Source organism: Branchiostoma belcheri, unplaced genomic scaffold (assembly GCF_001625305.1).
Source record: "Branchiostoma belcheri isolate BF01 breed outbred unplaced genomic scaffold, Haploidv18h27 scaffold78, whole genome shotgun sequence".
NCBI lineage: Eukaryota > Metazoa > Chordata > Leptocardii > Amphioxiformes > Branchiostomatidae > Branchiostoma > Branchiostoma belcheri.
Window position 1 is genome coordinate 1,414,694 of NW_017804442.1, and position 27,387 is coordinate 1,442,080.

General features: G+C 39.3%; 1 protein-coding gene across 5 annotated transcripts in view; it reads left to right on the forward strand.

Annotated features, from left to right (window-relative positions):
* The window catches only part of LOC109485731 (histone demethylase UTY-like), a 94,251-nt gene that overhangs the window by 13,271 nt on the left and 53,593 nt on the right, over window positions 1–27,387 (forward strand). For 3 of the 5 annotated variants that reach the window (XM_019789397.1, XM_019789396.1, XM_019789395.1), the window contains 3 exons: window positions 4,179–4,287; window positions 11,500–11,549; window positions 12,131–12,189. In XM_019789397.1, the coding sequence (XP_019644956.1) occupies window positions 4,179–4,287; window positions 11,500–11,549; window positions 12,131–12,189 (218 nt within the window). Of the gene's footprint in view, window positions 1–4,178; window positions 4,288–11,499; window positions 11,550–12,130; window positions 12,190–15,369; window positions 15,481–24,553; window positions 24,811–27,387 lie in introns of those variants that run through there. The other 2 variants (XM_019789400.1, XM_019789399.1) reach the window with 2 other exon arrangements.

Genomic DNA, 27,387 nt, shown 5'->3' on the forward strand with positions numbered 1-27,387 from the left:
TCAGATTTTAAATGTGAACATGTAGAAAGGCTGCAATATTTTCAATCTTGTGTTTATAGTTTTGTACAAAAATTTACAGTACCAACATACTTCGAAGACAAGCCGGTATTTTGAAGACCTTTCCTTTCTAGCTTCTTCTTGTTGTACGGGTCATTTTCCTACTTGCGTTTTAAGTAGTGCTGCATACCGGTTCACTGGACTTGGATCCGGACTTGTAAGAATGTTTAGGTTCAAGTCCAACAAAACCTAAAAGTCAAGAACCGAGTCCGGACTTATTACCATAAAAGACCATTTCACATACCCCTTTTCTTTCCAAACCACCCAAAACCTTCCATACATTGCAAAATGAAGAAAACATTGCCATCTGCATTGTCAACTACCAGCCTCTATGTTATGTGGCCAAAGTTTCACCCAGACAACATTGCAAGGTTGCCAACATGCAATATTGTACATGCCATGGGTTTAGGTCCGGACTTACAAGTCTGGAACTGAACCTAAACCTCTGGATTTGAATCCGGACCTGAACCTAAAATTGGGTTCAGGTATGCAGCACTAGTTTTGAGACCAGTACCACCATTACACTCTTCCCCAGTGTACCGGCCACCGTGGGAACGTTAAAAACCCAAACAAACGACCAGAGTCCTCTCTGGGAGTGGGAGGGAGCCAGGAAATTAGGACGACCCCATAAATATTTCACTTCTCCATCAGCTGAAAGCGGACAGGCAAAAATTAAAGTTAACGGATTATGCCACACAATTTAATTTGTTGTTTCTCGGATTCGCCCTGTCCATTTTTTTCTGATTTGCATAAAAGAAAAAAAAATTTGGAGGGTTCTAAATCAACTGCAAAATGCTCTACGAAAGACATATTTTGGACCCAATGGTTAAAGAAAGTCCTTTTCTTCCTAGTTCTTAACGTTTTTCAATGTTTTCAAAGTTCAAAATTTATTGTTTTAATTATAAACCAGCCTGGTATGTTCACTTCATGGCTCGTATTGTAACATTTCCGGCTATCATGGGGTGCCTTGGCCTGTTTTTTTTTCGCCCTGTCGCTTCATATTTTTCTGAAAAATCTGAGAAACAACAAATTAAATTGGTGTGGCCTTATGTTGGAGAAATATTCCTTTGGGGTGTGAGTTGAAGAGGGGAATTGGAGGAAGGGAGAATCGATGTCTTGTTAATGTCTTGTGTAATTAACTTGTGTTGAGTAGCTATAGGGTACTTAGGAATGGATGGGTTAGTGTAATTATGGAAGGCGCTTACGATTTCAGCAACTTCTATTTACACACTTGCAGGGCTTAAAATACTGAATTTCTTTTTGACAAAATATTTATGCAAAAACACACAACGAAAGTTCAGCTATGCTGGGGAGCTTTTTGCAACAAATGATTCACATGAAAAACCCAAAGCACTTACCAAAAAGAGTAGGGGTGACCCAGTGTACTTTGCTAAATATGCCAGCTACGTTGCACCACAAACTACTTAGAAACATGTTTTACCTCAGATTAGGATGTCAAGAGAAGAAGTGATTCATAATACTACACTACAGTTATTCTTTTACCTTGCCAAATTGCAAGTTGTTTTATCGTTAGATGCTGAATTTTTCAGAACCATATTCAGAAACACAACAATGATTTTCCTAGGCCCAGGATAATCTGTGTTTTGAATCTACTCTTATTTGGTATCTGTTATAATACCACATCTTCTTTTTATCTTGGCAAATTGCAGGTTGTTTTATCGGTAGATGCTAAATTTTTCCTGACCATATTCAGAAACACAACAATGATTTACTTTGGCCCATGATAATTTGTGTTTTAAGAATCTACTCCTCTTCTGGGAAGGTGCAATGTGGTTTTTTCGAGGGATGCTGATTGCTGAATTTATTCATTTATTTCTTTATCTATAATTTATTTATAATTTGTCAGGAAATCACTGTAATCAGAAACATAACAATAATGTTCCTATGCCCATGATAATCTGTGTTTTGAGTCTGCTCCTCTTCAGGGAAAAGCGTGTAATCCATGAAGATTTGGTACATCTTCCTGTAGTGAGAGATAAGATTTTACCTGGTGTCTCAGGGGATTCCTTCAAGTTTTCTTAATCCTGAGATGATGTCACGCTATCTCAGGTGTCATACACCTGAGGGCTTCTTAGGACAGGTGTGCAAGTGTAATATCACAATTCAGACTTGTACTAGGTAGAATAGAGATATGTTGATGAAGGTTAGACGTCCAGGTAAACAATACTCATGGGAAATTCAAACTCTACTACTGGATAAATTACGGAGATAATATCCGGATGTTTCGAGTGACGCCACTATTCTTCTTCAGTGTCAGAAATGAACTAACACTCGAAATGTCAGAAAATAATCTCTGTTTTTAAATTCATAAGTACAGTTTAAATTGTTTGAGTATTGTTTTTACCTGGATATCTTTGGTCTATTGTCTGTCATAAATTTTAGTGAAGCAGGAAAAGAGTGATAGATGTCACTAGAAAAAATCCGGATATAATCTCTGTATTTATCAAGTAGTTCAGTTTGAAATGTCTATGAGTATTGTTTACCTGGATGTCTAACCTTCATCAATGTCATATCAAGCATGTCAGCAAAACATAGTGCGCTTGCGTGGAACTGGGATTTTTCTTGGCTTTCGTTGGACGTTTGGTCAACATTGCATTAGAATTTTGCCTGTTGCAGAAGGCATCTTTTCCAACATAATCTTTGTAAACTACAGACGGGATGTTAACCTTATATGCGCGAATACGACCTTATATGAGACGTTCTGCTGAAGTGCTATGTACAATACACTACGGGTTTCACGCAGGTGCAGTACGTTCTGCCAAGGTGCTGTCATATCACAGAGGAAGTGGATATGCGATATCCCAGGAGATTAGTTAATCCCTCCTTAAATCTGCAGATTAAATCTGTAGGCGCAGATTTAGCAGATTTGGCGTAGTTCCAGGGTAACTGGCTTCCTATTGGCTCATTGCCAAGCCTCCTGTGGCATTAGGGACTTGTTACTGTCAAGTGGTGGGGCAAGGCAAAGTTAATAAGTTGGTTATCAGTTTCTCTGATAAAGCAAGGAAAACTAGAGAAGTAACATTTGCAAAGCAAATGCATAATGTTAACCTTCGGACATGGTCTGCTCTGTTAATTCTTACTCATTCACATACATGTACTACTGGTATATGGTGACAGGAGCAGAGCAGACCATGAAATTGGAACACCAGTCACCATGGTGACAGACGTCAACAAATCATGTCATTGGTCAGGTCAGAAGTCACTGTTTGGAGAAGAAGAGGAAGAAACTGAGCAAAAACAATGTTGTCCTTCGGTAAACATAAAAATCTGGCAGACTTTGCCCCCTTGCCAACACTGCTTCAAACCCCTTCCAGTCTCATAGACAAAATTCCAACAATGAAGATGTTTTGATTGCAAGATAGTATAGTGTGTCAATTGGGAATTATAGAAACACACAGCTATTTGAATTCAGAATGTTGCTTTAGCTTTTACCGAATCACCTGTTTTCACATTTAACACCTGTTCGTACTTAACACATCTATACTGTGACGCCTGTTTTCACGTCTATTGTCCTCACTTGTTTCTATAAATGCTTTTCAGGGAATCTCACACACATATTTAGACCTTTCCACATGTTCACACATATACTGAACACCTGTTGACACCTTTGCTTAACACTTTGCAGGGCATTTCGTACCTGGAGCAGGAGATTCGGAAGGCAGGTGACCAGGTGGACTTTCACCTGTAACACCTGTATGATAACACCTGTATTATAACACCTGTTCTCACCTGTATTTTCCATGTTTTTCAGGGCATTTCGTATCTGGAGCAGGAGATTCGGAAGGCAGGTGACCAGGTGGACTCACAGCTGTAACACCTGTATTTTAACACCTGTATTATAACACCTGTATTATAACACCTGTTCTCACCTGTATTTCAGGGCATTTCGTACCTGGAGCAGGAGATTCGAAAGGCAGGTGACCAGGTGAAATACACCTGTATTATAACACCTGTATTATAACACCTGTTCTCACTTGTATTTCAGGGCATTTCGTACCTGGAGCAGGAGATTCGGAAGGCAGGTGACCAGGTGGACTCACAGCTGTAACACCTGTATTATAACACCTGTATTATAACACCTGTTCTCACCTGTTTTTCAGGGCATTTCGTACCTGGAGCAGGAGATACGGAAGGCAGGTGACCAGGTGGACCCGCAGCTGTACTGCCAGCTGGGACACTTTCACCTGCTGTTGGAGGATTACCCCAAAGGTCAGAGGGCATTCTTACCTTATTTAGAAGTTATTACCCTAAAGGTCAAAGGGCATGCTTGCCTTATTTGGAAGTGATTATTCCAAAGGTCAGAGGGCATGATCACCTTATATAAAAGTTATTACCCTTAAGGTCAGAGGGCATGCTTGCCTTATTTGGAAGTGATTATTCCAAAGGTCAGAGGGCATGCTTACCTTATTTAGAAGTGAATGTCAGAGGACATACATGCCTTATTTGGAAATGTGTCATCCCGTCATATGATGGCATCTTGTTGCATAAATGTTAGACAAAAATTGGTTTGTCTGGTGCTGAAGGAATAAAAAATGAGTTTAAGTCATACCAGTTGGTAAGTATTAGCCCATACCAGGCTTCAGTGGTTGCTGAAAGAGTTCTAGAGGGCAAACTGTAAGTTCTTTAGCGGACCAACTTCCCCGGCATGTTATCTGTCTGTTTGGCCAATTACTACTCTTTCCAGACACTTCTATAGCCTGGTAGAGGCTACTTGAGTATTGGTTTTCTGACATTAGGGGATAAATAACACCAAAGAATAGGGGGAAGTGCATGGTTAGTGTGAGAAGAAAGTCTGTAATATCTAAAAGTTAGTTTTGTTTATGAAGAGTTTTTTTTTCAGTTAGCTGAAAGCCACAAAACATTCTACTTTCACCCATATTATTATCCAGGAGCTGTTCAGTTAGGAGCATGATTTAAACATGAAAGAAATTGTGGTAAAACTCAGCGGACCCATTCCGTAAATTTTTTATAGCTTTTGGAAGGAAGCCCCTTTACGAAACCCATTTTAGTACACCTCTGGTAGCCAGGATGTTCTCTCCAAGCAGAGGTTTGGGTTTGGGGTTATTTTTAAGCATGTTTTTAGGCTTTTTTTATAGGGGTTTCCCTTTTGCACTGAATTTTTTTCCCCACCAAACTAAAAAACAACAACAACAAAAATTCAGTGCAAAAGAGAAACCCCGATAAAAAAAGCCTAAAAACACTCTAAAAATAACCCCAAACCCAAACCTCTGCTTGGAGAGTAGCCTGGATGTATCCAAGCCTTGCGAACTTTTCTACAGACTGAATCTCTTTATATCTCACCACCTAAGCTCACAAGTTCACCAAAGGTCACCCAAACTGGGAAAAACCCTGTTGAAAGAATGACTACAACCTGCCAACTGCTGCAGTACTGATACAGATCAATAGGGGGCTCTTTTTGCCTGCACCAGCATCTGAAATCAGCCACTACACATCATGGCAATTTGCAAACTGAAAATACTAGCCTTCTAATTTCTTTTTTACACCCAATTTCATGCACTCAGAGATGTTATAAAGAATGCATCTCTCTGTGCACAACAAATACTCCAGTCTCTCTAGTTTACAAGGCTCAAGGGAGTTTAGGCCTAAGAAAAAAATGTTGTGTTTCTTGTTTAAGTCTGAAGAAATTATGGTTGGTAGGTAGCGATTATACCTTTTTTTATTATCTTTTTTGTTAGACTTTGGCAATCTCTAGTGATCTAATTTACAGTTGAAGAAAGTAAAACTTGCATGAGGACACTTATATTTTGAACGTCAATGTTGGAAAACTGATTGCACAACGTTTCATCACTCAGGTGTCAGATCATGGAGCCAGAAAAGTTTGATCACCCCGAAAAATTCATGTCCACCCAAAAAAGGCTAGGCTAGGGTTGGCAGTATTTTCTAGTGTTGGTTGGGAAACAGGAAGCACAACATTTTTTCCCCAGGCCTCACCAAATACTCCAGTGTCTTTAGTTTACAAGGCTCTAGGGGTTTAGGAGAGTGGCTACATACATCAAAGATTCCTGTTGTGTGACAAGTGTGTATTATCCTCCCAGGTTACCCTGACCTTTGCCCCCGAACTTTGACCTGTACGGCTGATCAGCATGCAATGTCGGTCCCAAGGGATCATGGGATATGCACCTGTTAAAGCCGTAAAATGTTTGCAAAAAAAGAAATGTTCTTCGTAAATTTACAGTGGAGAAAAAATTCTTCACTTTGTACAATTTTGCCTTTGTTGACAAGACTTAATAAATCTTTGTAAATTTTTCCACTATAAATTTTCAATTTTTCATGTTCAATAATCTAAATTATACCAATGAAATATATTTCAAAGGTTTTCAGTCTTCTAGGCGATTTTCAGAACAAGCATTTGTGAAAAAAACACGCAATTTGGCCATTTTATTTTCTCAATTAGAGTAAAAATTAGTAATTCTGACAACCGATAAATTGTATTAGTTTCGCCCTACGTGATAAATGATGACATTGAACATGAAAGTATAATAAACTCTTCACACGTCAGATGTGGGTTCTCTGAGAAGGTCAAGCTTTGTGAAAAAGCGGCTCTTCTGACAAAAGATTAATCGCTTCCTGTTCCGATACCTTTCGGAGCTCAAATTATTATTTTTTCATTACCTTTTAAACGACAAGTTGTCAGAAATCTTGCCTATAATTTGGTATAAATGTCTATAGATAAATAAAAGGGCAACAGATTTTTTTCTATCATAAAAAAATTAATTTTAAAAAAAATTTTGTTCTTTGTTTTCTGTTCTGATACCTTCCGGAGCTCAAATTATTACCTTCGCCAAGAAGGTTATGTTTTTAGTAGCGTTTGTCTGTGTGTGTGTGTGTGTGTGTGTGGTTTAGCAAGATAACTCGAAAAGCAGTGGATGGATTGGAATGAAACTTGGTAGGTGGGTAGGACTTCATGAGACCTAGAAATGATTAGATTTTGGGCCCCCTGGCGGCTTTCCTAGGTACTGCAGCTGAACTTCCGATTTTGATATCTCATGTTCTGGACATGCTAGGGTCACGAATTTTGGTTGGTAGATAGCTCTTGGGGTAGGAAAGAAGTGACATAAGTTTGGGTCCCCTAGCGCCTTGTTCTGGAACTGCAGGAGCATTTGTTGAAAAAAATTTGAAGGGCGATAACTCAAGAACCGGTTGACGTATTGTCGTGATTTTTGGTATGTAGGTAGTTGAAGTGATGCTTGACATAATCAAATGGCAATTATGCAAATCAGGACTTAATTTGCATAATTAATGAGGAAATTCTATAAATCTGCTTTGTTCGATAATAGAACTATGAAACACTTGTGACATCTACTTGAGAACGAGAAAAACATCTGAGGATATAGATTATGTAAATGAGGACCTAATTTGCATAATTAATGGCAAATTCTTATAATTCCATGGTTGTAACTGCTGCACCCCGAATTTCATACTTGCCACATTTGGAAGTTAAGTGAAGGTGAACAGCAATAAACATAACTTATTCAAATCATGACCTCATTTGCATAATTTATGAGGAAGTGCTATAATAGCCTTTTTGTTAAGATAAGGCTGTCATTGGGTGGAGAATATGATCAACTGATATAATCCATGCAAATGAAGCTCTTATTTACAAAATCAATGATACAAATTGTATAATTTGTCACCCGCAAGGGTTAACATCATTTGGCGAAGGTATGAGATCGTGGAACTCTTGTTATTATTTCATTACCTGCCAAAATACAAGTTGTCAGAAATCTTGCCAATAATTTAGGAATTGTGGATAAAACCATGCCAATTTTTTTTTTTAATTGCTTGTTTTTATTTTTTTTCTTTGAACCCTCCTTTTTTTCATGAAAAGTTCAAATCAGCCTACAGTCCGCTATTTATGAATTTTAGTTAAAATCCATAAATAGTTTTCACCTGAATTCTTTTGAATAATCAAAATACTCTTTACAAGTGGTACATGTATTTTGGAAAAGCTCTTTGCAAATTATCATGCTGGTTTCCCTGTTTTGAATAATGTTACCTTGGCCTGATATAGCCTTTGATATATATTTCCACCCAGTATTTGTTATAGGTGTATAAATAGGTGGGTGTACGTGTGGGTTTGCACATGCACCACTTTCTTCAGCAACCAATCACATTCTCAGGTGGCATGAGGGTCTGCACGGGGGGAGACAGGTCTTTCAAGAGGAGGGTATACATGGGGGAGGGTATAAATTTGTAGGCTATACATAAAATGGCCATCTACTGCTAATTTTTTTGTACATGCGGCTCATTTTTCTAAATAGACAATCACAACTTAACAGAGAAGTGAGATCAGATGCCTAGAAATTTTGCAAAAAAATCTTGAGAATTAAACTTAAAACAGATCACCTATGCTTTACACTAAATGTAGGATGACTACAAATAAATATCTAAAAAGGGCAGACAGTGTTTGACACAATTAGGTTAGGTGGTGACAGTTTAAAACTGTATTTAAATGGTGCATGTAAGTATGGACACATGGAACAATCCACTGTTTGGATATTCATGGTAATATTAACCTAAATATGTAGGGACTGTTCATTATTTACATATCCTACAACATGGAATCTTACTAAAGTAGTTTGGGAGAAAGGCACCCTATCCTTAAATCAGATGGATAACGAAACGTCCCTTAGTCTATGAAAAATTGCTTTCATGACATTGAATTTGAACTGACTTCAGAAATTTTAAATGTCAAACAATTAGAACCTAACACTAACACAGATGAACTTTCATGCTACAATTAGAATCTAGTTTCTCTTCAAAAATACATCTACAACCTTGAATGTGCAGTAAATAGTTTTCAAGAATGCAGAAAGAGGTTTAAAAGTGTTCAAGCCCTGTACTCAAACTCTTTGTTGTCAGTCCTTGTAGCTTCAAGAGTTCAATCTCGGTTCTTTTCATGTTCACCACTTGTATATGCTGACATCATTGTTGTTCCTTTGTTCCTTGTAATGTCAAAAGGGAATCTTTTGCGATTTTTGTCCTCACAAATCTAAAAGGAATCAACTCAGGCCTTGCCGGAAGTTGGAATAAAAAAAAACGGTCACATTTAATCCTGGATGTAGATAATGTTTTTCTAACAATCCCACACCATTTAGAAACCACTCGGGCTTGTAACATGCTTGGGGCTAAGGAAACAAGTCTTAGAAAAGTGCTTTTGTAAAGAAAGGAAATATTATAAGAAGCTTCTACTTCTAAAATCTAAGTCCCTTTGGCCTAGGTCTTAATTTTCGTGGCCCTGAAGATCAAGGAAATGGTTGAGAAGGGAGAGAACTTGGTGGGTGGCAACAAAAACTGCAACATTCATTTGTAAACCGGTATAAAAATGGACCCTTACCTTACCTGCTGTGTGCGCATTTGGTACAGTCCAACCTTCGCTAGAAGAAACCATGTGATTTCAAGGGGTGTTAAGAGTAATTTGAGGTCCAAAAAGTAAAATGTTTTTATGAAATTAGTAAAATTGTGAAGAATATTTGTACAATGCTCTGTTTTGAGTTAAAAGTGTTAAGTAATTAAAACAATCTGCTAATTAGCCATCTTAACGAACCCCGTCCTTGGCAACTTCCGAACAAGCCGACCTTGAAGGGACGTTACATTGTACCAGACAGGGGTGTTCAGGATGGGTGCTCGTGTTACAGGAAACAATAGGCCGGGGGCACCCAAACATTGGCAAGGGGCCAGCCCGACTTCTCATGTCTGCTAAAATAACAGGGGAACATTAGCAGTCTTAAGGGTGTTTGTTTAAGGAAGGAGGCTGAACTAAGGAGGCCGAGGACACAGGTGTGATCAGGACAGGTGTGCTGGGATCACCTGTCGGGCGGGGCGGGGCAAGGGTGTCACCTGGGCGGAGCTTTGTTTGAGTACTGTGGATTTTAACATTAAAATCGGACACAACCTTTTTGGGCTATAGGTTAACCTTACAAATCAAACATTCTTGGGGATAAGCGGAGCGGAGCTTTGTTTGAGTACTGTGGATTCTTAAACGCTAAAGAACTTAAAGATCGGATTTAGCTTAACTTTCCACCTGAAAATTTTAGTGCAAAAATTTCCAATATAATGTCACATTTGACAAAATTTTTGGAAGAACATAAAATATTTAGGGGATCGAATAAAGGAGAAAAAAACTCTAATTTACGTCAAGTTGGTAGTTATGTTTGAGCAGTGTAAAGGACTCAATTATATGATGTCAGCAAAACCTAATACAAACATCCCCACTTCTCTTCAGAACTAGGATCTCAAGTCAGCTATCTTTAATGTTACTAGGGCATTCTTTCAGCAGTGACAAGATTTTGAAGGGTTAGAGTGCTAACCTCAAAATTTCTGATGACTATCAGTCCATCTTGTTCACAGAGTGGCCTTAGGTCTCTAAAATTTGGAGGTTAGCAACTCTTACCCTTCAAAAACTTGTCGCCGCTGAAAGAATGCTCTAGTAACTGTAACTAACTGTAACTATATGTGACAAATGAATCTCTTCAACAAAACTATCTTTAAATTTTTAAACAAGCTGTACAATAAACAAATCTATTTTCCTTCATCGATAATTTTATCAGTCTGCCATGTTCACCAATCGTTATTACCCTAATGAAGATGACAGGCAGCCATTGACATTTTTTTTGACCAAGTGGTTGTTAGAGAACTTTGGTATTAAATCAATTTTTCGTTCTCAACAAGACTTACTGCCAGTATGTTGCCCTGTCCTGTCCTGTTGGACCTTCCTGAAATAGTCTTAACCCTGACAAGGAATTTCCTCAAGGAACCAAGAATGTGAAACATGTCGGAAGTGCCTGTCCAGACTTGTCTTGCCCTTGACTTTGACCTTCACATAAAACATATGGCTGAGGCCGACCTTGGATGACCTTGTTATCTGTACGCCCAGAGAGGAAAATGTCAGTGTTTGAAGTAGATTGAACCTAACAGCAGTAGGGGGTTGTTCATTTCTGTCAGGGGTGGAACGGAAAGATGATACACACCTACCACGGACTGTGGAGGATAGGGGATTGTTCTTTACTGTAAGGGGTGGGGCAGGATGTATTCTAGGGTGCTGAGAGATGGAACAAATGTACAGTCAAACCTAAGCATGAAAGTTCATCTGTGTTGGTATACTTTATTGTGACAAAAAGGACTAAACATTCTTGCCAACACTGAGTAAATTGGGACTTACAATTTCTTGCCAACATTCTTACTAGTTGGCAAGAACGTTTAGTCCTTTTTGTCATAGTACAGTCAAGCCTGTTCAAGAAGGCCACCCAGGAGACTGAGGTAAAGTGGTCTTCTTGGCCAGGTTGCTGAATGCTTGCACCAATGAGAAAAAATTTGCCTAACTTTGAGCTATTGTAAGTGAAATGTTGTATTAAATGTTTATTATTTGTTTATAAATTCTCCTTCTGTGTTTTTCTGCAGCAATGTCGGCTTACCAGAAGTTCTTCAGCCTCAAGGAAGATTACTGGAAGGTTAGTTTTACTTTCTTAATTTTCAACACTCAAATATAATATACCAAAACCATGTTCATATCCTATATCTGTCTACATAAGAATATTTCTTGGTACTTCAAATTCATACCAAAAGTGAGACCAAATCATCCATACATAACAGTAATGAAACGCGTAACTCAGTTATGATATGTTGTATCTTTTGATATAGGATAGTCTTCTAATCTTGTTCATTAGTTGCTGTCATGCATTGTACAGTTGTCAAGCAATAAACCTTCCTTATCATAAAATGTTTCTCTAGATAATGAAAAAGATTTAGTTTCTCCTATCATTTTTATGTGGTGTTATGTCCTAAGTTTTTTTGTGTGTGTCTGCCACGGCACTTAATTGAGGTATTGAGTTTAAAACTTCTACATCGCGCTAGTTGTATATAACTAGTATAACTAGTGCAATATAGAAGTTTTCATCTCAATACAGTGTACAAGAGACAAAAGTACAGGAAAGTATGGAACACATCATCTTGGATTATCATTGTATCTTAACCTAAGAAGTATAGAAATGTTGTAAGTTGTAATGATGTGTGATTGTTGTTGTGATTTTAGGATGCCAACTTCCTCTATGGGCTGGGGATGGTCTACTTCCACTTTGGAGCCTTCCAATGGTAAGTTACAAACAAACAAACAAACAAACAACAACAAAATATATGAAACCCATTGCAAGCTTGTACATTGATAAGTGAATATGTGTGTGTTTGTCTGTGTGTGTGTGTGTGTGTGTGTGTGTGTTTGTGTGCACGTTTGAGTGTGTGTGTCACTGTGTGTGTGTGTGTGTGTGTGAGTGTGTGCATGTGTGTGTGTGTGTGGTGTGTGTGCACGTGTGTGTGTGTGTGTAAATGAGTAAATATGTTGGCTTTGTGAATTGTAACTTTCCATGTAGTAGCTACATGCTGCAGAAGTGATGCATTTTTAATGTGCTGTGCTACACATCCATGTAACACACAGTACATGAGCCAGCTGATCCATGTAACCTGTGTGACACCAACACAAAGCTAAACATGTCCACCTCTGTACCAGGGGTATATGGAGACGTGTTGACAGCAGAAACAAGTGGGAGAGCCAAGCAGTGACAGACAGTCAGGCTGTTTTGTGTGGGTTACAATTAGGCCCACACTAGAAACAGAAGATCCCTCAAAACCTGTTGCCACCAGTAACGGTTTGTCTGAAGACATAGAGGTGGAAGGATAGCCCATCGGAACTGTTTTTCCACCCAGAAACCCTTTAGGCGTTTCCTATCTAAAGTGAGCCTTAGACTTGTGTACAGGAAATACCTCAGTATATCTTATGTTAAATGTTATGATGATGACACGACATACCTGGGGACGTGATGAGAGCAGTCCAGAGTCCTGGCAGAGCGCAGCAGTGACAGACAGTCAGGCTGTGTTTGTGTGGGTTACATAGGCTGGGTTTCAAGAAATATCTGTGTGTGACATGCCCACATTATATATTGTGACATGTTGGTATGATGTCAAAAATTTGTTCATGGTTTTGTGGGTGCAGAAAATGCCTGTATGTGAACCATGTTCGTATGAACTTATGAAGTATGATTTTTACTACCTCTGTCAAGAAGATAGTCACTGCTGAAGACAGCAGGGTTCGAAATACAAAGGTGCAATGTGCAAATTGCACATAATTTTCAAGATTTGCACCTAAAAATATTTTGAATGTGCAATTTTGCACCTGGACAATACCGATATATCATGTTTGCACTGCGTATCTCCGAAGTTTCTTGCGTGTCGGCATCGCGCTGGGCGCATGGCAGCCATATTGTTTTCTTTACTGAACATCCTGGGAACAAGCTGCTCTCGTCCCCAGGTGAAGACGCGAAGGCATTACGTAATGATTTACCTAATATGGCAAGATGCGAAGGCCTACGTAGCTGATTTACCAAATATGGTGAGACCCGCGAAACTTGTTGCCCGATGTGGTACGAAGTCCTTGGGCAGAGTAATTTCGGCTTTTTCGTCCAATTTACGGTAAAATTCGGTGAAAAACAGAGTTTTCGGATTTCCCAGCATTCAGTGCTACCCAGGAAATTTGTAAAGCATGAAGAAGGGCCCATGAAGAAAGGGTCGATTTTCAAGTTCTTTTCACGGGCCCAGCCGGCATCAGAGGCTGGTGCAGCCGGTGGCGGTGGACCAGAGGCTGGTGCAGCCGGGGGCGGTGGATCGGGAGATGCCACCGGGTCCACCGTCTCCGAGGATCCCGCGGCCGATGTTGACGACGCGCCCCCAGAGGAGGGGGAGGGGAGCGCCAAGAAGCAAAAATTAGCCGGACGTTATTTTTTTCTAAGCAGTATTTTTTTCCTTATATCGTGCACGATATTCAAGGTAAACAAATATGCAAAATAAATGAAATTTATTGCTCGCATACTGTTGGTAAATTTTTTTTATGACGAGTGAGAGGGCCGGGGGTCACTAGCGGCGTCCTTTGAAGCTAATGCCGACAAATTTTTTTTGTGTTCTTTTTTTTTATAAACACAGATGATACTTGCATTGTTCATGTTTTGTTTGGTCCCTTCTTTTTAATGTATACTAAAACTTCTATATGCAGTGGCAGGCTAAGAAGGTTGATACACAGTAAAACAGTTCCAAACCTAAAGATGCAAGGCTAAATATAATTTTGCACATAAATTTTTCAAATTGCACCTAAAAATTTTGCCAATGTGCAATTTTGCACGTACCTGAAAAAAAGTATTTCGAACCCTGCAGACATGACAAACATGTACCATTCAACTATCTATACATACAATTGTACTTCAGCTCCTCATGATTTTTTAAACGTCATACAGTTTTTTTTGGGGGGGGGGATCCTATCAAACAACAATTTCAAACTAAGTCTTGTAAAATGTCAGAAACCAGAGCCAATTTCAGAAGTTTCTCCAGCAAACTGCCGAGAACCACAGAATTGAATTGTTCTGTCCTGGCCCAGCCTGGTTTACATATTACCCTGGTTTCCATGGTAACCAGAGAAGCATCACTCACACAAAACACAAAGGTCACTCCAAAGGTCACTCCAAATCACCTTCAGCTATTTATAGCAGGACACAGCTGTGTGTGGAGTAGGCAGGGCAGAGGTTAGGGTTCAGAGTTGAACCAGTGGGGTTTAAAACTTGCAGGTAAGTTGTAACGTTACTTAGAACTGTGGCGGAAGTGTCTAAATTACGCACAGAAACTCCGAAGGTTTCGGTGGGTCAGAGGTGAGAGTTGAGAGGTCCCCAGGTGTGTTTAAATGCGCAGGTGTGCAGGAGAGCGGCCAGGTATGAGGGCCTGCATGGGGGGTTAGTGATTACGAATTACGCAACATTTTTGCCGCCGATTATGAATTGCGTTAAAGTTTCAGAGCTGATCACGACTTCACGCTTTACGGCTCATGTACTAGTACTAATTACGTTGATTTTGGTGTAGCTGTCTACGGATTACGAAGACTAAAAAGGCCTGATTATGCCTTACGAAAAAGGGGCATGCAGACCCTCAGGTATGTCAGGTATGCACAGAAAACCACAGAACGGGCGAGGCCGACGTCACCTTAGTTACACCTGCCTTCTGTGACGTCCTGTGTGTAAAGTCTGCCTTTGTTAGAAGACCTGCGGATTGGGGTGGTGTTTCCGGACAACTCTGGCTGCATTGTTACCAGGAAAACCTCAGTGAGCCCAGCACATGGTTCAGCCACGCTGAGAATTTCTGCCTACAACTTTGGACAAACCCAGTGGTTTCGTTTCCGTCAATGTTAGTAGGAAGGAGCTTGGGTTTGAAAGGTCTTTAAAAGTCCAAAGGTTGGAGTACCTGGATTGTTTTTGTCTGCCTGGAGTTAGAGTCTCAAAGATCGCTGGGTGCTTTTTTTTTTTGTTCGCAAGTTTCCACCGAGCGTGAAGAATACAGTGTCAGCTTTCAAAGGTAAGTTTTTGCCTTTGTTAAAATGACATGTTTAACATAGTTAAAGCAACATAATAACGTAAAAGCAGTAAGCCATTTTACATAGATTTAGTAGAAAGTTACGTTTTAATTTGCCATTCATTTGTTGAGTTTATGGTGAGAGTAATGAAGAAGTTGTGAATAGATTTTATGGTATTTACTAGTCAGTGTTTGAATAGCTGTTTGCAAAACAAAGAACGAGCTCGATTGTGGGTCTTTTCTCAGGAAGTTAGTTGATCATTTACCGTAATGATGGTCTTATTTGACCTTGGAGCTTTGAGGAAATGACCTTCAGGACAATTTTTTGTCTTGCCCTACTTGTAAGGACACACATGTAGGTTAATTGGTATCGGTCATGCTGGTCACACCCCTCTTTGGTCAATGGTATGTTCCAGCCAGGTGTCTCAGACAATGGATTGGCTCGGATTTCAGACTCTACCATTCTGTAATGGGGGTCTTGATGCGATTCTTTGTTCTCTGCACCTGTCATGTCCAGACAGTATATGTTATGAATTTGACAGGCTAGCTGTTACTGTTCAAAACCTCTAGATAGTAAATCTTGTTTTTTTTAACGGACATTTGTAACACTCCATATTGTTCTTTAAACTGTATACTTATGATTTCTAGCAAGTTTTTATTGTGAATTTTCAAGGCTTTTCAGGAAAATCTACTTTCTTCTGAAAGTCTACAGTTTTTTGTTTTTGTTTGGATATTTGTTTAGAAGTCTTAAGAGCAACAGGTCAAAAGTTACGTGCACTTTAACAAGCTACTTGAAAAGGCATTATGCTTCACCTCAGTTGAATATGACAATGCTTATACTTTTTTTATACAACATAAAAGTTCTGCAGAGTTTTTTTTTTTCCTTAGAAAGCCCATCCGGAAGTTACGTATACACCGGAAGGTCTCTAAAAAAGGAAGAACCCATCCTCGAAATCCGGTAGCCTTATACTTCCCCTTAGTTGACGATGACTGTCTAACTCACGATTTTTACCTAGCAGGGAGTTTTTTTTTTCTTCAGAAAGTTACCCGGAAGTTACATATTCACCGGAAGGTCTCTTAAAAAGGAAGGGGCCCATCTTCGAAATCCGGTAATCCTCAAAATTACCGGCACGCTTTGTGCGGGAGTAGCTGGGAGATTAGGGGCACCCAACATGCCCCTTTGTTTGTTCTTTTTTACAACACAGCGGAACTTTTTTTACAAAGGTTGAATTTTTAACAGGATTAAATCCTATTCCTAAGCCTGTCAGCTCGAACTTTGCCCCGACCAGCTGGTATGTGACCTTGTGCATCCTTTTTAGTGTGACCTTGTTAACTTTTTTACTGTCTTCTTTTTAGAAGTCAGACCTGTAAAACATTAAGAAAAGAAGTTGTAGTCAACACCAATTCAATTTGGTGGTTCACAGTTTCAAAAAAAAAATATAAGATCACATGAAAAGAGTCTGAAAAAGGGGGGGGGGATATGAAAGATGTCCAAAAATAAAATGTCCAAAAACGAAAGAAATCTTTGAAGGTTCTTGATTTTTTTGGCCATGAAATATCCGAAAAACAAAGAAATGATTTAGAGTAGCCCATAGTTGTGTGACCTTGCTGCAGTGTTGTGTGGCTGTATGTATAAACCATGGCTGTCAGGGTGGGGGATATTTTATTGTGACGCTGCATTCAACAAGTGGTTGATGGATGACTTTGGAAGGTAAACCCAGACCAGCGACTGTAAACAATGTCTGAATACCCCACTCCGCTTTCACACCCACCACTCACTAACGCATGCTGGGTACGTCGCAAAATATTAACCCAGCCTTTCGTGGCACCTCTGGGCTGATTTAGGTTATTGAATGGGTTTGTGGTGGGCTGGACATTCATTTTTTGACATTCATTTTTTAAATCTTTTGAAACGAAGCCAAGGCAAGAGACAGGTGCACCTATTGTAAAAATCTACAAGCACAGAAAAAAAACTTTGGAAAAAGACAAAGCAGTGTTAACCTGGTTTATGGATGGCTGTAGAAGGTAAACCCTTTCACAACCAGGGCTCACAAGCGCATTCTGGGTACATAGGGAAATATTAACCCAGCCTGGGGTGAACTGGGGACCTCTGGGCTGATTTAAATAACTGATTTGGTTTGTGTAGTGCTCAACATTCATTTTTGGGCTCAGGTGCAGCTAATGTTAAAAGCTAAATTTACAGAAAAGAAATTACGGGCAAAAGTTGAAGATGGTGTTTCCTGCCGAAGGGCGGTTATACCCGGTACCAGCTTTATTTTATTATTTTTATGCCACAAATGTCAAGAATAAGCCATGTACGTGTGAAAACTTAGATACATAAATATCTAGGTGCAAACCCTCAGCTAGAATTTAGGTGAACTGTAAGCTCTAATTTTAGATCAAACAATTAATGTGTCTATGAGTATTATTTGTATAATTACCTCTCTAATCAGCATAGTATGGGAATGTCCAGGTGCTGTTATGTACTTAAACATCAGAAGGGCAACTTGTTTAGTCTCTAATAACATGTTAAAGACTTTGATCTCAGTCTATCTGTAGAGTTAATTTGCTTTTGAACACATTAAGTAAACATATTCAGCCAAGTGCTCTTGGAATTAAAACAATAACAAACTTTAAGTTGATAAGTTAAGTGCAAAGTCTTCTTGAGTGTGGGTAGGTTCGCATCATGGAAGTCATTTGAAGTTAGTACTCAAGTAAGAACCTGAAAAACATTTCCACAACAAAAGCAAGGTAAGAAGTAACTGCTTTCGTAATAGGAATCACATATTTCTAATGACTGTTTGAAAAGTTTGTATCTTGGGCCACTTGAACTCAATACTGGGGATAACATCCTAAAACGGCCTCAAATATGATCCAAGCTCCCAGAAAATGTGGCTTTCTCAGCATTCTGATGTTTTGAAAGACTTGCTTGTTTCACAACAGTCAATCGATCTAGTACATGAGGATGCACTGTCTGTGCTCAATAGCTGTAAATGTTAACAGTTAGATGTGCAAAGATTGGGTGTAACAGGTCGTCTGGTGTAATATAGCCAGCTGCCGCCATGCTGTGTGCCTGCAAAGCAAGTGTTTTTTGCTGAAGGGTGGTTATTATGGGTTTACAGATTCAGAAAACATGCTCCTTACACAACAGTTCATCAAAACACTGGTAGCCTGTCCGGGATTCGAAACCCATGGCAATGACTGTGTTCAAAGCACTAATATTTTGTCCGGGATTCAAACCCATGGCCTTGTAACTTTTTAACTTGGGCCACTTTAACTCAATAGTGTGTATGCATGTGAAGCTGGTGTGTCATCCCAAAGGAGGTTATTCTGGCTATACAGATACAGAAAACATGCTCCTTTCACAACAGTTTACCAAATAACCAATATTTTGTCCGGGATTCGAACCCATGGCCTTGTGGTCTGCTATGAAGTGTTGTCACAGACCACTAGACTTGTCCACACCACTTCTGCTGACACAACGAGCCAAGGTCCTGAGCCTTTGTGTGCTGAGTTGAAGAGGTGAAACTCTATCCGCAAAGACCTTGGCCTGGCTTGGCCTGGCTTGGGTAGGGTTAGGGGCCGGGGCAGGGTTCAAAACAGGTGTCAGGACAAACTAGCTAGTATTTACAGGTGATTCATCAGGTATACCTAGTGCACCCAGGGCTAGAAATACTGGGTGCATGTGCACCTTAGTGCACCCAAACTTTGAGTTATGCACCTAAACCTTTTCTGTGGGTGCACTGGTGCGCCCAAATATTTTTGTAGGAATTTTTAACATTAGACATGTATAGTAGTATACCGGATATTCTTGGTCTCTAAGTTTTAGAAAAGTTTTTGTGCACCTAATTTTTTAGGTTGGGTGCACCAGTGCACCTATTCCCAAAAATGAATTTCGAGCTCTGTGACAGTATTGGCTGAGGAAATACTCTGATATAAGTGTCAGTGGAAAATGTTGGACATTCAGACAACCATGTATGCACAGACATTAGTATAACCACACATAACATACGGGTGACAGTACAGGAATCCACAACATTAGATTTGTATCATCTTACACTTGTGAAACAATAGTCAGAAGAGCTAGGTACTACATTAACCCTTAGCGTGCTAAGGAAACCATTTGGGTATTTTGTTCTCTATTGGTGACGGGTTTAGGGAGAAGGTTAACCTTTAGCACACTGAAGTAGCCATTTGGTTACCAATTCTCTATTGGTTACAGGGTTAGGCAGCAGGGAGAAGGTTAACCTTTAGCACACTGAAGTAGCCATTTGGTTACCAATTCTCTATTGGTTACAGGGTTAGGCAGCAGGGAGAAGGTTAACCTTTAGCACACCAAGTAGCCCTTAGATTTAAATATATCCCTTTAAACATTGAATGGCTAGAACCTATGTCATTGGACTTAAAACACAACCCATTAAGTAATGGTTCATTTTGACACCTTGCTTCTTTTGTTTTGTCTTGAGCTTGTGTAGTGCATGTCGGAAGTGCCCTAGGTGTTGGATAAAGGGATCTGACCTCAGTATTAAGGTAGTCTGGACATCTCTGCAACAGACCGTAGGACAGTCCCATGACCAGAACCCATTAACTCATTGTTGGATTTGACAGGTGTTCTCGGTGTGTGAATCTGAATACTCTGTCTGACAGTACAGAACAAATCTTACTACAGACCCCTTATAGTTTTATAGAGCATAGCATAGTTTTCAGTTGCAGTTTTTCCAGTTTGTACATGACAAATTTGGAAATGTTTCTCAAAAAAGTATACCACAAAAAACTCGCAGACAACACTCCATGTTACAATAGTTTCATTTTTACAAATCAGCAACAAGCAGGAAAATTATTTGCAGTTTAAAAGATAATTAAAAGATACTCGCATCCCCCTATGGAAAAATTTGCAAGAAACGCATCCCTAGATGCAACAAGAAGGGTTTTATTTTCACAAATCAGAAACAAGCAAGAAACAAAACTGTTTCATTTGCATTTTTTTGAGTTCGCCGGAGACAAGTTTTATAACATCTCAATGAAAGAAGCTCGCCCCTCCCCTCCAGAAAAATTTGCAAATAAGACATTCCTAGATGCAATTGTGCATTATTTCTGTTTACATAAATCGCACACAGTCAGCACCAGACAGAAAATGGAGCCTGCGCAAATATCAATGATATCGCGATCAATCACGTTCTGTTGTGCAAAAGTCAGGTGGGTTTGGTGTATCAGTGTCAGGTCTGGGACCAAACACAGATCAAATATCAGCTTGCAAAAAAAGCAGCTTGCAAAAAAGAAAGCAGGAGACCTGGTCTAAGCAGGTAAGTTGGGTTTTGCTCATACACAGAGTTAGAAACTTGCTTGTTTTAACTGTAAAATGCTGATATAAAATTCAAAGTCAAGCAATTAATAATAGCTTATATCTTATTTCTCAGAAAGTTATGTACTTTGGGGAAATAGTGAAGCATTGGCATAGGTACAACACACCTGGGCAGTGTGACACAAGTATGCACAGGTATGCAACACCTGATCTTTTTACATCTGTACACACCTATAGTACAGGGACTGAAACTGTCCTGTACCTTTAAGTTAACCAGAAATTCTACATTTCTTTGCAAATCCAACACAGCCCAACATCATTGCTTAAATGCTCCTGTGGAAAAAAATGAAAGTTCGAGAGCTTGCTGTTACTTGAGGTTAGAACGTGTAGTTCTAAGGAAGCACATCCTGTTCTTAATGTGGTAACACAGCATCTTAGACTGCGGAAGGAGGAAAGGAAGTGAGTTCACTCACCTGATGATATTATGCTAACTCCATCTTGAAGACGAAAACCACAAAATACTTTCAATCTTCAGGTTAACAGAAGATCGCTATAAATAGGAACAAAGCTTGAAGTACCCAAATAATCCATGCCATCTATATATACCTTATACGAACCTTCTTAAATCGTAACTTTATAGGTTTTTAACTCAAACTTTGACTTTGACTTTAGATGAAAACCACAAAAGAGTTCAAATCTTCAGGTTGACCGAAGATCACTATATAGGAACAATGCTTGAACTACCCAAATCATCCAATGGCATCTATATATGTACCTTATGCGAACAACATTTAATCATAACTTCAAAGGTTTTTACTCCATCTTTAAAACGAAAACCACAAAAGACTTTCAAATCTTATAGTTTAGGTTCAGTGAAGATCGCTATAAATAGGAGCAATGCTTCAACTACCAAAAACATCCAATGGCATCTATATATACCTTACAAACCTTATTAAATCATAACTTCAAAGGTTTTCAACTCCATTTTAAAGACGGAAACCACAAAAGACTTTGAATCTTCAGGTTGACTGAAGATCACTATATAAATAGGAACAATACTTGAACTACCCAAATCATCCAATGGCATCTATATATACCTTATACAAACCTTGTTGTATCATATCTTCAAAGGTTTTTAACTCCTTTTAAAGACGGAAACCACAAAAGACTTTCAAATCTTATAGTTTCTGTTCAGTGAAGATTTCTATAAATAGGAGCAATGCTTGAACTACCCAAATCATCCAATCCAATGTGATCTATATATACCATATGAACGTTAGTAGACATTTTCAAAGGTTTTTAGACGTGAGTTCACTGCAAGTCACTTCTGCGATTGCTGCCACCTACAAGACTCTTCCACAGGAAGAAGTCATTATTACCTTTGCCAAGACGTCTTGTAAGGAAGTCACATTGCTTCCGGTGTTCGCCTACGTGTAACGGATTTCCTGAAAACGCTATAAAGACATTCCCTGACATGCAGTTAAATGATTGATCTTATGATTATAATATGGATCTAATTGGGGATCTTATAAGGAAATCGTATGAATCCCCGTCTCTTACAAGCTGTGCAGTTGTTTTGTGAAGTGTGGGCTTGCAAAGAAGTGCCTGCAAATTAGTGCAGTGACATTGTTCCTGGCAGGAAGGCCTGCTCGCGAGTTTCGAGCGGAAGGACTCGTTAAAAATAGACTGGCAGATGCGGATATGCGTGTACCTGTGCGGTATAAAGGGAACAGGGTTTGCCTGGCTTGTACAAGTTGTGGATTTGTGGTTAGGTGAGTTGTTCAGAGCACAGTGAGGTTTTTCTCTGCACTTCTCCTTGGCTTGTGAAGTAGGACATACGGATACATAGATCTGCCTTTTAGACTTGCAGTTGGTAAGTAAGATTTGGTTAATATTTTTATTGTTATTACATAAAAGAAGGATGTAGGTATAGTTGTGCAAAAGCATTTGACGGAAATGTTTTTGTCGTTCTGTTGACTTATGAAATACTAGTACAGGTAGTATGCTTACATCTGGGTTCTAGACTTGCAGTTGGTAAGTAAGAATTGGTTAATATTTTTATTGTTATTACATAAAAGAAGGATGTAAGTATAGTTGTGCAAAAGCATTAGACGGAAATGTTTTTGTCATTCTGTTGGCTTATGAAATACTACTACAGGTAGTTTGCTTACCTCTGGGTTCTAGACTTGCAGTTGGTAAGTAAGAATTGGTTAATATTTTTATTGTTATTACATAAAAGAAGGATGTAAGTAGAGTTGTGCAAAAGCATTTGACGGAAATCTTTTTGTCGTTCTGTTGGCTTATGAAATACTACTACAGGTAGTTTGCTTACCTCTGGGTTCTAGATTTGCAGTTGGTAACTAAGAATTGGTTAATATTTTTATTGTTATTACGAGAAAAGAAGGACATTACAAGGTGAACTTGTACAAAAACATACAGAAATCTTGTCCTGTCTTGGGTAGAATGTTTTGGGAATTTTTTCTTGTGATGCTTGGCGTTTGTCGTAAGATTTTCTTAGAAAGGTCTTTTTACAACTAATAATATGTGATTTTGTTGTATAAAGTAATTAGTAAGAACAAGATATCTTCATTAGTGTTCTGAAGGCCCTTGAGAACATGTAATTGTTTGTTACTGGGTCATTTCTATGCTAATGTTGACCTTGTTACCAGTAGGATGTGTATTGGTCGGGTGTGTCTTTGTTTAGCGGTGAGGTGTAAGATTATGCAAGAGATCCAAAAACTGTTACTCAAGCAACTGGATATGATTTTGGAAACGGTCAGACATTTCAGGTAGCATCCACTACCTTTCCTAGCCTCCGTAGCAGGCTTATAGAACTGGGGGTTTGGTGGTCTTCGGCTGTTTTCTGATTAGCCCAGTTCTAAAAAAAACGGGGTAATTCAACCAGGCCGGCTATGTTGTCTATATGCAATCAGAAAATAGCACATAAAAGCTCCCAAAGACCCAGTTTTTGGCATACTACGTAGGCTATACCTTTCGTCAGTGATACTAAAAGACTGCAGGAGAAATGCTGATATCAGTTGTGGTACCATTTCTCTCTCTTTTTCATTCTAGCAGTAAGCTGTTATGTGTCACAGATATGCCATGCATACGATTAGTCCTAAACAATGGGGTTAAATAGCTTGAATAATCAGCATGTAAATTATAGCTGTCAGAATTTATCTTAGGTGTAAAAATGAAGTTCTCTTGACATGACTTTAGTAATGCCTTTGTGATAAACTTTGTATGTATCATTGACGATGTATTCGACTTTATGCAAACTTAAAGATAACTAAATGATTAAATTGTTATTTTTGTAATTAAATCTCTTTTTAGCATTCCCCTATGTAATTAATAACAAAAATACTTACTGGTTGTTTTTGGTAGCATGTTTTGTTGGTTATGAAAACAGTTTATTTTTCTACTTTCACAAATTTATCTTCAACAACTTGATTTGTAATCGTGTACAATTGAAATTTGTTTGCAAAAATCCTTACCATTTGTTGTCTTAGTGTTAATTATCGTTAAAAATCTATAATCAAAATCTAATCGGGTTTAATTGCTTTTTAGTTAAACATTTAAAGATGTATCTGACTTACTGATACACACCACATAGGGATAGTTGGTGAACTGTCCCTTACCTTGAAAAAATGCCGATCAGGTCGCATAATGTAAAACCCCTTTTATTATGCAGGGGTTGAGCTCCTACGCTCTGATTGGCCAATCGGGTCTCCCCCACCTCATTAGCTATGCGTGAGTAGCTGTCAATCAAACTGGAGTTGCCCTGTCTGCTCTCAATTGGCTAGAGGTGCAGGGCAGCCCTAACAAAGACCCGGGTACTGTGTGTGTGTTGGACCAGCCAGCCTTGTCTAGCAAGTCAGGAGAGAGAAAGACTTGGAAAGAAGCCAGGATTTTTTTCTCAGGCAGTGTCCTTGGCGTGAACGAACAGGAGGAGGGTTGTGCAGTTTGATTATTTCGTGATTCGCGGGAGCGGAGCTACGGATTTAAAAGGAAGGGAGTGCAAAGATTGGACGGTAAGGGACAGCTGACAGACTTGGGGCCCACTAGGGGTGTGTGGGAGGGTTCGAGGGGCCCTCTCTTTGCCCCAAATATTTGCCCGGCGAGCATGCAGGCAGGCCACCAGCTGTATGTAACCTTCGTGGCTGTAGAGCTAGAAAAAAAATCCTCAGGGTGTCCCTTTAAACTGTGTAATGTGGGAAACATACTACCGATACACACACATGCTGTGGTGTTGTGTTGGTAGTAAGAAGGCTGGCAGAGTGCCGGGGGTTTAAAACCCCATGTAGGCTTGCCGGAGAGTGTGTGTAGTATGTGTGTGTGTGTGGATGGTGGTGTGCCATTTTGCCTTTTGTTTGTCCGTGGATGTTTGTCTGTCTGCCAATCGATCAGTGTAGGGTGAAGTTAGGCTGACCTAGAGGTGGGGTGCTGTACAGGGGTTCAGGGCAGGGGCTGGTCGTGTTTTGAGAGTTGTATATATTTAGTGGTAGCCTCCATAGCATGCCAAAAACTGGGGATCTTCGTGGTCTTTGGGAGCTTTTATGTGCTATTTTCTGATTGCATATAGACAACATAGCCGGCCTGGTTGAATTACCCCCGTTTTTTAGAACTGGGCTAATCAGAAAAGAGCCGAAGACCACCAAACTCCCAGTTCGATAAGCCTGCTACGGAGGCTATATTAGTTAGTGGTAGCTTTATGTTTTAGGTACTAGGGTCTCTCAGAAATTTTTAGGGGAGAAGTGCTCCCTGATCGGTTAATCAAAAATCAGCAAATTTTCGTGAAACCATGAGAAAACCCTAAATTTGAACATTTTGGGAGACATGCTTTGAGAGAGCCTTGGTCACTACTAGTACTGGAAGCTTCAAGTTTTCAGTGTTTTCCTGCCAAAATGTCTTGACACGTGCAGTTCTATCAGTTCAGTAGGAAATGAAAAGTATTGGGGGTTTCGGAGAGGACTATATTGCTGTGTTTTGGAAGCTGTAGCTTTTTGTTTCAGGTGAATTTGTCCTCCCTACTTAAAAGCAGACAAGAGTTCTGAATCTGAATCAGTGTTCAAATGGACCTGTAGCTTTTGCTGCGCTGAGTTTTAGGCTTTGCATGGAAAGAATTTTCATTCTTAGTTGCTTATCAATGAAGAATTCCCACTGTTTTGTTTCCCCCAACAAAAATGCCTACAACTCTGTCAATTCAGAGGCATTTTTTCGCACCGAATATTTGGCATGTGCCAAATCCTGTTACTTTTTGATATGCTAATATGGTATGTCAAGAATGGAAACATTAAAATTCTTATTGCAAAGAATGTTTGAAGCTTTCTGTTTGCTTAGTAATATCACTGTTTACTATTCCATATTACTGTATATAGCTGCTTGATAAAGTTTCACGGCTATGCTTTATTTGGAATTTTGGTAGTAATTTTTAAGTAGTAAATTATTTACTACCAACACATGAGCATAATTTGTATTTTTTCGCTACTTGTTTCCTCAATTAACTCATTAGTTCCACCTGAGTTTTTTCGTTTCAAAACAAGTGATGAAACGATAATTTCGTCTGACCCCACAAGACTCTAATTATTGCCTGTCTTGGCTTCTGCTAAACCACGTGTGACCTTGTCAAATGTCTTAAGAAATTCTTTAAGGTGTCATTTCTGCAGAGTTAGAAGAAAAAGTGGAAATCTTAAAGCCTTGGTGTCCAACAAGACCACAGACGATCACACTGTGGTTGTACTTCAGGTTTTTGGATGTCGTGATCGGTCAAACTTGCCCTGAAGTCATGTTTGTTACTGTGTGCATTGTTTTGTTCAACTCTTGATTTGACGTATGTCTATTGGACATTGTTTCGTTTTGTCAGAGCTCTGGCTTGAGCTATGGATATGTATTGAAGTTGGGAACTTTTTGAATTTCTCCTTGAATCGTATTTCCCAAGAACTATCGTAGACTGGAACTCGTTGCCACCATCATATAGATAGCTTTAAACAACTCCCGCAACTAAATGTGCAAACATTGAGTGTAACAAGTCGTTCGGCGTGATATAGCTAGCGTGTGTTCAAAGCTGGTGTGTTACGCCGAGGGGCGGTTATACCAGCTATACAGATACAGAATCTATAATGATGTGTTTCTGTAATACCACTTTGTAGGTTGTAAACTGTGGTATGGCACCAGTGTTGTGCTTTGGTTCAGTTTGGATGTTACAAGTTTAACTACATGTTCAGTATGACATATTTCATACCCTGAGGCATGTGGTTATGTTTTGTCTCTTGTCTGGGCCAGGTTACGTTGAATCTATGTAGCATTTGTTAATCTGTGGTTAAAAGATCATTGGTTAATTTGTGAGTTTTTATAGACAAAAATCTTTTGTTAAACCATGTCAGTCAGTCAGTAAATGTATTTCCAAATGGGTATTTTCTAATGATTAAATTTGTCTTCATTTTTTCTTGGACAAAAAGGCCGGAAATTGACACCTGGGACAGATTTACGATGTGTTGAGTAACCCTTGTTTGAATGAAGGGAGCATATTTTATTCACATCTAGGTAATAATACATGGAGTAGGGTTCCTCTGGGGCAGATGTCCTTTGGGAATTTAAATTTCAATTTT